At 46.2% G+C, this 14,566-nt stretch overlaps 2 protein-coding genes across 5 annotated transcripts in view; one reads left to right on the top strand and one right to left on the bottom strand.

The window, feature by feature from the left end:
- LOC135390875 (Krueppel-like factor 2) overlaps positions 1 to 14,566 on the bottom strand; it is a 140,016-nt gene that overhangs the window by 81,695 nt on the left and 43,755 nt on the right. The gene's annotated exons all lie outside the window — the stretch shown is intronic.
- The window catches only part of LOC135390874 (Kruppel-like factor 3), a 37,397-nt gene that overhangs the window by 17,018 nt on the left and 5,813 nt on the right, over positions 1 to 14,566 (top strand). The window contains exon 2 of the mRNA XM_064620823.1: positions 10,086 to 11,267. Coding sequence (XP_064476893.1) covers positions 10,086 to 11,132 — 1,047 coding nt within the window. The 3' untranslated portion in view covers positions 11,133 to 11,267. The remainder of the gene's footprint in view (positions 1 to 10,085; positions 11,268 to 14,566) is intronic.

The raw sequence follows: 14,566 nt of genomic DNA, 5'->3' as shown, positions 1-14,566 counted from the left end.
TATATCTTGCACTTGGTAACGCGCCTGCTGTTCCGTATACCTTTCTTCCTCAACATCTGTCCTGGCTAAAATGGGGACGTCATCCGGACCGCCACTTCGTCATCACCGGCCGTCAACGACCAGCGGGACCACGCCGTCTTCCCATTTTTTGTGCCTGACAAAAGATCACGGGTAGTCGCCAGTATAGTTTGTATCTGCACTTTCTGTTGAAATTCGTACGAATGTATTGGCCGGCGAGCATGCTGGGAAGGGCACTGAGTGCGAAAATTAGGAGAACACCACTGAAAGCGTATTTTTAGCTTTTTATAGTTGCGTGACTTTCAACGTGCTGCACGCGCGGTCTTTACTAACCGTCTATACTATCCTGTGCGTGTACTGTCCAAGCTTGGTGACGATACACGCTCTAACTACGGCTTATAAGATAGAGTTTCCGTCAGTGTAAAGGGGACTACCTCCATAGGTAGCTCCCCTATATACTTGATGATAGTACACACACTCTCCGAGCTTAATCCCAATTACGCTCAAAAGTAATACCCCTGTCACACGGCAAACTGAATGTCATTCCCAGCGAATGATATTCGCACTGAATGACATTCGTTTCGTGTCACACGGTGAAATCAAATGGCGATACATGCGAATGATATTCGCCCAGCGAATGAGTTCGGGGAACTCATTCGCTTTTCCTTCTCGCACCGACAGCGTACATTCGCAGTAGGTAGGTAACAAAAACAACAAGATAAACTGTTTGAAGGAATGAAAGACGAATGAAAAGTTGCACTCCAATATTTTATCACGAATTTGATAACTTCTGACACGAAGGAAGAAATGCTAAACGCTGTTTTTCGGTGAACTTCCCTCGTTCCCAGTCGCAACTTTGCCAAGTGCGGTGCAGATATGCTTCTTTGTTGTCTTTGCTTGCGGTACTTAGTCAATTAAACGTCCTTCAAAAAGAAGGATTTTGTAAAATAATCTAATGGTTCGATAGTTCCACCAAAAGAAATGAAAATATAACGAATGTACCTGCATAATGCTTCATATGTTTGGCCCTGGTGTCTTAATTATCCACAGTGACATCGTTTGCGAATGACATTCTGTTTCTTCGTGTAGCTCGATGTAAGACAAACGAATGACATTCGGTGCGACTGTCATTCGCTGGGAATGCCATGCACTTTGCCGTGTGACAGGGGTATAAGTCGATCTAAGGTGTCGTATAGACTGCTCGACGAAGTCGCGTGATTCAAGCCAAGAACAATGCTGCTTTCTCTCTATCACTGATCCCTCGGTATCACTGACGTTTTCCTTTCATATTGTTATATTGCTTCTTACGACTGCAGAAATCATGGACACATTTGTACGGATGCTCTAGGTATTCTTGGAAGGTATGCTTAATCCTACCCTTACACCTCGCAATCTGTCACTGATAGCGGTGGTGACGTGTCGTTATTGACATTGCATGTATCAGCTACGAATTGATGTGAGGGGGGAGGGTGACCAAGAATGACGACAAGTGCGAGAGGAGGTTCCATCGACTCATAGTAAGCGACCAAGGCGAGGGTCAGTAGTTTGTAGGACTACGTCAGAGGAGTCTCTGTACTACGTATATACGTCTCGCCACCCTAAGGAAGTAGGCGTAAGTTTGGAAGCTTGACGCAGCTATCGGACAGAACGACTTGTAGCTTGTCTCACGCCCTGCATACTCAGCCAATGAGAAGGATGTGCTATACCACTCTAAAGACAACAACAACAACAGCATAGATGAATGGGTGATGATGATGATGTGGGATGTTTCCCTGCGTTGAGTGCAGGACCCTACCCCATTACAAAAAGGTTCATATGAAAGGATGACGAGGGAAGGAAATCCCTACAGTTCGTGAAGGAGGCCGGTGGCCCTCAGAAAGGAAAGGAAAGCGCCAAGTGCACGGCACTGATGTCCAGGGTTACTCCATGGGCCGAGGACTTTGCAGATATTGAATGGCCTCTGATCCAGCGTTTCAAGTTGACATTTAAAGGCCCGTCGCTCGCGTACGTACTGGCTGCAGTCTTCTATAATGTGTCGAATTGTTGCCGGGACACCACAAGTTGTACACAGCGCCGTGTTGCTGTGGCTCAGCCTATACCGGAGTGCAGGGACTCTAAAGACAATTACAGCCATCAGATAGGAAAATCGCAAATTACTCAAAAAGGCCAGAGAGATTGCCTTATAGAGAGAACACGGAGAAACAAGACTTTTAACGCGGACGACCGTATACGAAAGAACGAGGTCCTAAGGGTAATGATTCTTCGCAGCCATTATCGCCTGTCATATGGTGGTCATTTACGTCATTTACGGCGTCACGGGGTACATGATTTGTCAGCGCTGATGACAGCCTTCCAGAACGAACGCCAGCGTCATTGGAATTCCGTTCGCGCTGCCGTGGTCCCCGCGTGCGACCATGCACTCATGCATTGACCAGCAGGGATTCTCATTCCCGGGTCCAAAAGTGCTGATCGCCCCCTGTTTCTCTTGCTTTCTTTTCACTCTTATTAAGCGAGTGTTCCGGCCTTCTGGTGTGGAAATTACTTCGGAGCTGTAGTATTGGAAGTATATGACGTGAGCAAAGCAGAAATTGCATCTTTATAATCTCTTCGATGCTCGGTTTAGCAGAAATGCTCGGTAGATCGTAGCTGTCGGCTTCTCAGTGGGGGGATATTAAATTCTTATGCTCAATTTCACACAACGTGGAAGTCTTCCCCTATATGACAACAACAACAAATACCTGTCCTGAGGTTGAGCGAGGAAATTTGTCACTTAATTTCTAGATCACTATATCCCAGGGCACACTGGTTAGAATGTTAAATGATGAAGTGTTGCCTGAATAATGATATACTATACATTCTTGTTATTGGTATGACATGAACAACAATAACAACTTGATTTTGAGATGAGGAATGGTATGACATGACATACCTTCATGGAATGTCAGTGCAGAAAGGCATAAAAGTCACAATATGGGTTCAGCTCTACTGAGGAGTGCAAACATTTCAAATTTTCCGTAAAAAAAAAGAACAATTTAAAGGTCACAAAACTTGCCTGATGGCTTTGTCTATGATTTTGCTGAATGTCATCAGTTCGATTTACCTGTTGCGCTGCACCTACATCATTATACTCCTAGCACTCCAGTAAACTGAAAACATTAATCGATATGGTAAGAATTACAATTAATCTCTCGGATTTTACTGAATGCAGTGGGTGTTAAACGGAGTTTTAAAGAGGGGTTTAAAACGTTCATTGCTTGGCGGATATTCAGACGAGTCTATAAGCTGGTCAGCTGTGACTCCTGACTGGGACTCCACAGTCGCGACATAAATGACAGCCCAAGAGGATAACCACATCACTACCGCCAGGCACGCAGGCAAGGCGAGTCTGCGTCGAACGCCACACAGACAAACGAATCGTTTGTACAAGGAAGGGGGACATCAACCTCACACAACTGACGCGTGACAAGACAAGCAAGCAACTACAACCCGCACCTGTGCAAGAACACGTCCTTAGCCATGTCGCCAAAGTTTCGCCGAATAAGCACCGCTGTTTCTTGATGGAAGACGCTAGCCTTTGGCCCTTGTCACACTCCATGGGCCTACCACGACGCGTGCCAGAGGGAGCGGCAGAAATCTCTCGTATAGCAGACGACAGCGGAATAGCAGACGAACATAATTGTCGTCTGCTTTACCGCGCTAATGCCGCGTCACTTTGTGGGCAAGCTGTTCGATGGACGCGTTCGAGTGATGCATAAAAGATTAAATGTGGCGCAAAGATGAAAGTGTAACGCTGTGGGTGGTTGTGAGCGACCGTTGCTGCGTGCGTGGTACATTCGAGTCGGCGACATCACGAGGATTAGTAGGACTGGAATGTCGTAGAGGGGGACCAGGAGAGTGGCATGCCTTGTGTGGGTGACATACCTGATGTGGAGCTGATGGAAAAGTATTTTGAGCGGTGGCATCGCATCAAGTAGCTTTGATGTGAAACTATAATGAGGAAGAACCGAGCACTAATAAAATATTTAGGTACAAGTTTTTCGTACATGACGCTGCACTTCTTCGAGAGAAGGTGACTTACCTGAGGAAGTGCAGCCCCATTCCTCATGCGTGAAAGCCTGTACTTAAATGTTCTATTGGTGCTACGTTCTTCATCATTCATTTGAAGTTCTGACTACTTTAGCCGGCCTTATAGTCAAGTTAGCTTTGAAGTGGTCGGTAAGCACGTCGAAAATTAATATCCGAGCATGTCATGAACTCATGACAGCCATATGACTGTACCGCTTCCTGTAACGAATCCCGGAAATCTCCGACACACGGTGCTGGAAGTAATGTCTACCCTCCCCCACATTGCTACCGTCCTCGGCTGGGTTTGAACCCGCGACCTTGAGCTCAGCAAGCCGACCGACAGAGCTACCGAGGCGTGGTAGCGAATCTCTAATATATCTTCACGGGCAAGGGTGGAATACCTCTACAATACAAAAGAAATTTTTAGATTCTACCACATCATATGTCATCTATCCAAGGGACGAATCTTCGAATGAAACCAGCGAGGCCACACTTCCTATACCGTAGACCAGCGCAAGGCACATCGTATAGCCCCCTTCCGCGAGGTCGGGTAATCAGCCGACTGAACCACACACAACGCCTTGCAGAAGCCTTCCACACGACCATCTCGAGTCGTGGGCGTTGTTCAAATCTTTTCTCCATTTTCAAACCTGGGCCAAATGCTTACACAAACACACGACCCGCAAAGTCACGAAGCAGCAGTAGTGGCATGGACATTGTGCACCGATGAAGCTTCTTCACCATAAAGAAAATTGCTTTTATACGATATGGCTTGTCTTTTGTTACCCTTCAGGGTGGAGTCCACTGCAGAGATCATTTCGGAGGAGACGAAGAAAGCGACAAATGAAGCAGCAAGGCCAAGGGCACATTTAGAAAACGACGCGCGCGACCTCTCACCCTGTCGTCTGCGTTGCTATTCAACCGTTGAAAGCGCGACCGACCGCGTTGTTGAACGCGTGCACGCCACGCGGCGCCTCCGTCGCATTGTGTGTGGCGGGACCAAGGTAGGAACGTCGCTTCAGCGGCAAAAAGGTCGTCGTATGAGTGGAATGAACTGTTCTGGAAATAAACGGGGTGTCTTTTTCTTTTTTTTTTTCGGTTTCGGTTTTGTGGTTTTTGAATTTGCCGTTGATGTCAGATTTAGGCAGTGCTTATGCTGATTCCTTAAACTCGTCCCATTCTGAGCGGTTGGTAAGCGAACCGATATAAGGAAGTATGAAGTCTGTTCGAAATATCGGCGGCTCACGTCCTGAGGCACTTTCCTCCATATCATATAGACATGCGTTATTTTGGCGGCTTCAAAGTGAACTCGCGAAAAAAAAAAGAAAAAAAAAATGCGTCCATATGGACAGCGTGCCCTTAATGCGGGTTTGGTAGTCATCATTTTAACGTGTCAACTGAAGACTCGTAGAATAGAAGATAAGAGAATTCCAATAACTTCCCCCTGCAACGGGCAATATTCCTCAGAGGGGAAGCTCTAACATCCTAAGCGGTGTCCTAAGACTCATAGAGCACAAAGTACATGACGAAAGGTTGCATAACTGTAGCCGAGAATGTCTGTGGTACAACTGGCCGAAACAAAAGTTATCCCTTGTCTTCTGCGTTCTGCTATGTATAATGAGCAGCTATGGACTTAGCTGTTTCTGTCAGCTGTTCTCTACGAGACACACCGTAGAAATTTCACATGCATGCTCTTCACACGTTTGCATGTCGTTAATTTCTTCTAAAACTGTGGTTCTCAACCGGGGATCCATGAACCTTGTCCTGATGTTCCGCGAACGTAATACTGTTCAGCTCAAGCGACTGAAACATAGGGCTCCTCGCCATCGGCCAGCCTTGGTGTCCCACCGTATACCCGACATCTTATCGTTATGTTATCATCAGTATATTGGCATCGAGACCGGCAATCCAACGGGATGATCTCTCCGCACCATGTTAAGTTATTGCTGCTTTTCTCCTGTGTGTTCCGAAAGCACGGCAAGCACTTGAAAAGTCGGAGATAACTCCGGAGGAATCTCGTAGCTATACCTTCCTGCCTACATGAACTTGGGATTTACAGGCAGCACTGGTAACCCACAACGCGTTATCTGCGGGGATCTATACTGTCAAACAGCCCAATGAATCCTGCAAAGCTCCAGCGATATCTTGCGACGAAACAATAGATAATTAAACAATTAAATAAATAATTATAAAAATCAATAGCTCGGTACTTTCACGAGATATAGCGCACCCGACCAACTTCTACAAGTGGTGCTGGCGCGATCGTTGGATCCCGCGCGTAACATAAGTCGAGATCAACTTCTCTAAAACGTGAGCAAGCGAGGAAGAAATGAGGTGGTCGGATCACCTTTTTATTGAGCTGCTCTTCCTTCACAGTAAATCATTTTACACCTTTATTTGCTCAAAAAAGGTGTATTCTTATAAAAACACCCTTGTCTATTCCGCAAAGGGTGCAAGAACAGCATTACTAAAGGTGTAATATCGACATACACCACGTTTTATCCAATGTCGATCATTAGGGCTGTAAAGTGGGGTATTGAAACAGGTGTTTACCGTCTAATACACCTTTTTTACACCCAATTTGGATTGGGAATATGGTGTTAAATATGGTGTTTGATTTCGTGAGAGAAAAATTATGCTAGTTTCACAGCTCCGCTCAGCAAGTAATCACATTATAGACGATAACCTGAGTTAAAAACACAGTATTTGACAGGGAGGGATGTTAGAAATTTAGCTGATATCTTTGACTCGTTGCAAGCGTGGGTGTTAGCTGCAAAAACGCATTCCCGTCACCGTTACGAACGTTTCCTGCCCCACCACATGTAAGGAACGTGCCCCAACAAATTGTATTTCAGTATATGATCCATCCGACACGCCAATATAGGCTACTGAGGGTGCCCGAGGTCTCTTCAAGCCTCGGCACTCACGTTGGTCCCACAGTGTTACCAAGTTAAAGAGACGTGCCTGCGACGCATTGCGCTTCGGTTTAGGTTCTACGATGGAACTACGGCTGGAAGTCTGCCGTGTTCACGGTGGTGCTTGCCATACAAGCAAGAACGTCGAATTGTATGTGTCGTCCACAGGTCTCGGCATGCTGCCGCGGAAGCTTCTATTACACTATTTGCGAGGGAATATTTGCTAGCAAATAATTCCATCATAAAAGGTGTTTTCAATAGAATACTCCCCTTTTAAGGGTGTTTTTGTTTTTAAACGCCCATTATAACAGTGTTTTATTAGAAATACACTGAACTAAAGGGTGTATTAGAAAACACTCATCATTTGAGTGTAAAGGCAACACCAAAAAGGTGTGCGCCATGGGACAAGCCATTTACACCAAAAAAGTGTAAAAAAGTTTACTGTGTTCTGTCTCAGTTTCTGCCTTCCAAAAACAGATATGATGGTACTCGGGCTGAACAAACCTGTTTAATTGCAGAGTTAGCTCGCGGTTTGTGAACGATAATAAAACCAATAACTGAAACCAATTTCAGTTAATATCCTTCTTCCACCTTCTTCGTGATGATGATGACCATGCTGGTGGTTTCTTTGTTACTTCCTTTACTGTTACACTTTCCATACCAATAACGGTTCACGTCCTTTTTGCAAGCCTCAACGAGGCTGATGGTTCAGGTGGCAAAGGGTTTATGGACCTAAATGAGGACATCTGTGAACCTACGAAACCACCTGCGCAACTATATTTGAAGACTGACGCCATATTGAACATAACAAGCGCACACAGAAACACTTTTTCTCATAAAATTCCATGCCGAATAATAGCACTGACACCGCTCTCATTTCATAAACTGCACTTTTTCTTACAAAATTCCATGCCGAATAATAGCAGTAACATCACTCTCATTTCATAAACTGCACTTTTTCTTATAAAATTCCATGCCCAATAGCACTGACATCACTGTCATTTCATAAACTGCACTTTTTCTTATAAAATTCCATGCCGAATAATAGCAGTCACATCACTCTCATTTCATAAACTGCACTTTTTCTTATAAAATTCCGTGCCGAATAATACCACTGACATCACTCTCATTTCATAGACTGCACTTTTTTCTCATAAAATTCGATGCCGAATAGCACTGACTCCACTCTCCTTTCATAAACTGTTCCGATTATTCAACGGACAGGGTGTTATCAACATGAACCACCGCATTTCTTAACAATCGCGAAAGAAGGAATATGCTAGCCAATTATTCAAAACATGTGTGGAAGAGAGCTCTGCATTAGTGACCCCGTACGCCCTATCTTGCATGCGTACACGGTTTCTCATCGTCCTGGGCATTACGTAACCCTTCACGTTATTGTCTCACAAACTCCGCCGGTAGCCAAGTAGCCAGGAAGTTTACTTAGGAGAATACCAGTTATTACGGTGAAGAAAGTAGTGCATCCAATAAGGGGGGGGGGGGGGGAAGAAAGAAAAACAGCTCTCGCTTCATCAAGACTGCCTGAGAACAATGGGCAACTGTACGATTTCTATCTGGCTCATTAGGTTTCTCCAGAAGGGCGTACATGACACGAATTTTTCCGGAACCTTTGTTCTTGCGAAGAAAAAAAAAAAAAACATTCGTGGCAATTCAGCAGGGTCTCTTGAAGCTCTTGCTCAAACATTTTCTCTTACTTCATTTACGCGCGCGATCATCAACAGAGAGGAAGATGTATTTTTACACCAACTTTCGTATGTGTCAAGTACCCGGACCTCTCGTAGTACACAAGAAGAAAACTATGTCAGCACTTGGGCGCGCTGGCTTCGCTCGCCAAGAAAAGCAACACGGTATTTAGAACAGATAGAGGAACAAGCGTGCCGTAAAATATGACTTCCCGCGTCGCAGTGGCATGTAACCATTTTTGTTTATTCAGGTGCATTACAATGCGGTATACAGCTACGTTTCAGGTAGGCGGTCACACGCGCTCGAATGTCCGACCCCTGCGGCCTCGATGTTTTACAAATGAACATGCAGTCGTTAGGACGTCGCGCCCTCTGACGGTGGGGACAATAAATTACTTACTTTGTAGACGCGACAAAAGTAAAAAATAGCAAGCTCGCGAATCATATTTTCAAATCGTGCTTCTGAGAAGTATTCATTGTGATAAATATTTATTATACGCGGTAGTGGCGGGTGCTCCTCAAAGGCGGGGTCAGACTAAGGACCTCATGACATATCGTCTGTTTTTGTTAATGGTCAGTAGATAGCGTCGTTGCCGATTAAAACGGTGGCCAAAGAGAACAACAACAACAACAACATATACATTATGATGGTTGATGCCATGAACTCTTTAACTGCCGGAGTTGCAGAGAGAGAAGTGTGTTATGGAGGCCAACGAACTCAGTTCTCAGTATCACGTCAGGCAATAATAAGACCCGATTTGACAGTGGCGGAGAGCTTATACCATACGCTGACCAGAACTTCCTGGCACCCTTTTTATTGCATGTTGGTGCATGTAACAATGTGGATCTTGAACAAATTTCTGCGGTCTCCAAAACCACGTGGATAGCATGAATGTCTTGTAGTTCCAAATGGGGCCTTACTCCACCATGTTTTTCTCTAGTATCACCATGATTATCTTGCAGTTCTTTGCACTGAACAGGACATACGGAATAAGCATTTTTGGACTGTGCGCTTAAAACATAAGGACACGCTTCAAATGATTTAACAGGCTTTTCCCAGTGTTACCGCGGCAACCAGTTTAGTTCGACCAGTGGATATTGCGAAGATTCCTGCGAGCCACTTTGTACGCAACAGCTTGTAGGTAGTATAGTCATGAAACCAAACACATTGGATACATCGAGAAGTTTGGTTAACATTCGGAAACTAACTCAAGCAGTTCTTCTTCTTCTTCCTTTTTTTTTTTTCTGTTGGCTACATTACGCTGTACTTCAGATAGCCACAGCATATTTGCGTCAAATGTGAGATAATGCAAGTGTCTGTCTCCATTCCTATGCTACCCTGTTATACTATTCAAATACTTCATCCTATCCTTCCTCTTTCCAGATGTGGCAGGACATCGAAAGCGTGCTCTTGGGCGACATGGCACCGGGAGGCTGCCAGACGTTCGCCCCAGACCCTCGCTCGGGAGGCAGCCCCGTCACTCCACGGCGGCATTACGCCACTCCACCGGCCCCTCAACACTGCATGGTTCCACCGCCTCAGTCGCCGCAAACGACCTCTCGAGAAGACCTCTTGGACGATCTGGGCATTACGGTCGCACCTCCGTGTGTAGACGGCAAACCCCCCGCCTTCTACGACGACGGACGTTGTCTTCCTGTCCCTTCGGGACAAGTCTCCGAACACGACGCCGCCTGCCCTCCTGGCTACTCTTCCCCTTACCTTCCACGCTACCAGGACGTTAAAAGTGAAGTCGCATACTATCCAACTCCCGCGTCGCGGCCTCACGATTTCTACCCACCGCAATGGCCGCTTTACAGCGGAAGCCTGTCGGTACGGAGCCACGTGCCTTCATCCGTGTCTGCTGAGCCGTCGGGCCTTCGGTTTCATCAGCAGACACCTCCTGGTATGCGACCAGTTCACGGACCTCCGCGGCATTATCCTCCCATTAGTAATAACCAAGGAACGCGTTTCATGACTCCACCAAACTCTCCTCAACTCGCCGAAATCTTGGCTTCGACGAGGCCCGGTGGTGTGTGTCCTTCGACGCTACCTCCACTCTCCTGCACGGTCGGCGGGAGCCTACCGGGAGACCTGAGTCTAACCACTCCCGCTCCGACGAAAACGCGGCGCGGACGGCGCTCGCGAGGGCCGAAGAAAGTGACGATCCACACGTGTTCCTACCCCGGTTGCAACAAGACGTACTCCAAGAGCTCGCACCTGAAGGCTCACCTGCGGACGCATACCGGTGAGAAGCCCTACCAGTGTAACTGGAAGGGTTGCGGCTGGAAGTTTGCAAGGTCAGACGAACTCACGAGGCACTACAGGAAGCACACTGGGGACAGGCCGTTCCAGTGCCGTCTATGCGAACGCGCGTTCTCGCGTTCGGACCACCTTTCTCTGCACATGAAACGGCACGCGGAGATTGTCTGACCTTCGGCGACGGCGGGCCTGGTGCCGGGCGCGCCGTCGTTCACATCTACGGACGTATGAAGGTGCGCCACTCTTTGTTGTCGGTGCCTTAGCTCTTGCTATCTCGTCTGCTGTGGCTGCGATGTACAGTTTAAGGTAAGTGCCTTTGTGGCATGTCTCCAATGGTGTATACTGTTGAAGTTCTGGCGTACTACCTTGAATGAAAGAGAGCGGTGTGGTGCTCATAGACGTTTTGTGGAGCCTGAGCTTGAGGTACGGAGGAGATGACAGCAGCACGAAGCGACATTTTGTCTGTGTTATGCATCTATTGCTTTGTATCATGACTCACCAGTCATGGAATGTCACCTTAAAAGGAGAAACATAAACAGCAGAAACGAGAAAAAAATGTCCGTTCATTTGTCTGCCTTTTCTCCCCACTTAGCTTTACACCCATCATTACCATCTCTCCCTCTTTTTTTTTTCTTTTTCTGCATACCGTGCAGAATTCTCTCAGATTTCACCGGTGCTATCGCGTCTTACAACATATATACTTCGCACGTGTCTTCGCACCGTTCTATAAACGCACATACGGGTAAGAAGAATATGAGAAAGAATGCGAGGTCGGTCAAAGAATCCTTGGAACTGAGCAACCTTCAAACTCACACGAACTCTTCGTGAATTTGTCGAATAGGATGCCAGATCGAAGGTGGTGCTGGGAAGGCCGCACGAAGCTACTGCGTTATCGAAAGCATATGGAAACAGTCGATTAATACGGAAGGTTAGATGTGGCAGAATCCCGTGCACTCTAAATCGTTTCACACCTTTAAAGGTGTAAAATAGGTGTATTAACAAAGATCACACCCCTTTCACACCCTAAAACTTTGTTTTGGAAGTTCCTGAGGGTGTAACAATAGTGTACTACACCCTCAGGTGAAATATGGTGATAAGTGTGTCGCCTGGGTGTAGGAAGGGAGTATGTTTATTTCCGTTCACATGAACAAAATTAAATATATACAACAACAGGGAACGGGAAGTGCAGTACAAAAGTGCATGGCGTGAATTTACAACACGTCTACCACCTAGTAATGTATGCAGATATAGAAGATTTGTTGAGATAGTGCTTAAATTTCTTAAAACACGTTGCTCCTCATTGCAAGACAGAACAAATACGCGATAGTCTCATCATTCTCAACTGTAGTTAATGTTTGCATGAGAAAAATGATATCAGAGTTAATAACATATATGCCTGTAATCTCTACGAACACGGGTAAGTCCTCCTCGGAAGATTCTTTGGCAACAACACAGCCAACAGCAAATGTGTTATCATTATCCACTGCACTTTTCACATAGACTATACATTCTGCGTGAATATCACGGTCATGAATGTAACTCTGAATTGCTTCTGGGGCATGTTTAAGCAGTATCTGCTTGGAACCATCAGTAGATGTGGCATTTCTGATGAAGGGCTGCGACCACACATACATTTGATAAAATTGATGTCTTCTTGCTAATGAAAGGGTTATATTCTTAAAATGTCGAGTTTTTCTAGCAACATCTTTAAAATGCTAGCGTTTCCCTTCGAAACGCATACACCATACAGCTAGGAGAGGACCAAACAACCTGATGAGTCGCGGATAATGAACAATGTAATGCATTTTACAGGGGTTAGATATTCGTGGGAACAACACTGCAAAGCATTGAAGAAACGAATAAATGCAACGTTCTAAGTAATGAACATACATATGGGGGAGATGCTTGCTCATGAGAAGGTCTACAATTTCACGAAAAGCTATACACAGCTGCCATGCTTCATTGCCCATGCACATCTGCCACGCCATACATGATTTTCTGTGCATGTTTACACACATATTTAACCACCTTGATGTAAATACATATATGGACCTCAATGTGATTATATGTAATATTCTGGTAATTGTGAATACACAGTTACCAGCATATTGCCACGAACCCAGCAGTTCTATTCGGCGTTACAACCTTTACACCCCAACTGTCACGAGGGTGTTAAAATACACCTTAAAAGGTGTGCGCCATGAACATTTTGATTTACACCCTTTAAGGTGTAAAACGATTTAGAGTGTGGTGTGCGATGCCATGACATATCACACTTGTGTTTAATTATTTATGTATTGTTTAGTTGAACTGGAAACGAACACACTCAGACGCAAGCTTACGAAAACTCCGTCCCGGCAGTAGGGTCATCACGGTAATCTATAGCGCGAAGTCCTCATAACATAATCCCAAGAGACCGAAGAACGCCCATTACAGTTCGAAACATGTCCGAGGCATAGATCAAAGATTACGGAGAAACGACTCTTCCGGGGCGACTCTTGCCGGAGAGAAAGTTTTTTTTTTTTCCCGCAACAACATGAACTCCATCTTAGCATAATCTCTCGAGACGACAGAACGTTATAGCGGTCAGATGATGAATGACCTCTTCACGTCAATTATGGCGACCTCCTCTTGGTCCAGCGGTAGGTCCATCACGGAGGGCTATGTCACCCGTCCCTCTCTTCAACGCGGTAGTGATGATGATGATGACGACGACGACGAAGAAGAAGAGCACGGTGGAACGATAATGTTTTCCGAGAGAGAGCGTCATTAGTGAGTCACGTGACGGCCATGAATATTAAAGGACCAAGACAACGGCGACCGACCCGATGCATGGCGTGCGTCGGTGGTGGACACACCCTGGGACAAAGGAGATCGCTCCACGCTCTCCAAGGGGAAATTGTTTGCGCGGCCGCGTGTGCGCCGTGCTGTGTATAGGGCATACCTTGTTGCAGAACGCTTGTTGCTGTGCTGTGGCACGGAAGCATGTATCCAGAGTCGAAGCAGTTATTGGTGCAAGGAACGGGTCCGAATAGAAAGGAAAAAAGTTGGGCCACCCTTCGTAGGAACTACTGGTGATAGTCTGTAGACTGGACTTGTCTAGTTTTCTTGGTATAACCAGGTGGCTATTTCTGTCCTAAAAACTGGCTCCGGTAGCTTAATAGACGATTTTACAAAGATGCGCGCGCCACCAAGCGCGCGGCGCAAAGCAGCATGGGAACTTTGAGCGACGCTGCTCCGTCGTCTGCTTTGGTTTACCCCAGCTGACGCTGCTGCTACGCACACCGGGAATGTTGTTGTTCTTCTTCTACCTCCGCCTCTGGCCGTCTCCTAATGTTCTAAGGCGTTATAAGTTCCCATGAGCCCTTGCGTGCTATTCGTGGTCTATTCGGCCATCTTCCAATCATGATCTTCGCGCGTCCGCACTCGTTTCTGTGCCAATTGCAACTTCTTCCTCCTTCTGTTCTCTTTCTCTCTCCTCCTTCTTCTTCTTCTCTTTCCACAACTGTTACGGACGGACTTAAACGGCTGTTGACGTTGGTGGGCCCACCTTGCTCACTGATGCTCACTGACCTCGCGCTCTGCTCTCCATTTGCTCATTCATT

This window comes from Ornithodoros turicata, chromosome 4, assembly GCF_037126465.1.
Source record: "Ornithodoros turicata isolate Travis chromosome 4, ASM3712646v1, whole genome shotgun sequence".
NCBI lineage: Eukaryota > Metazoa > Arthropoda > Arachnida > Ixodida > Argasidae > Ornithodoros > Ornithodoros turicata.
Note: the sequence above shows the minus strand (reverse complement) of the source record. Positions and strands in the feature narration are given on the sequence as shown.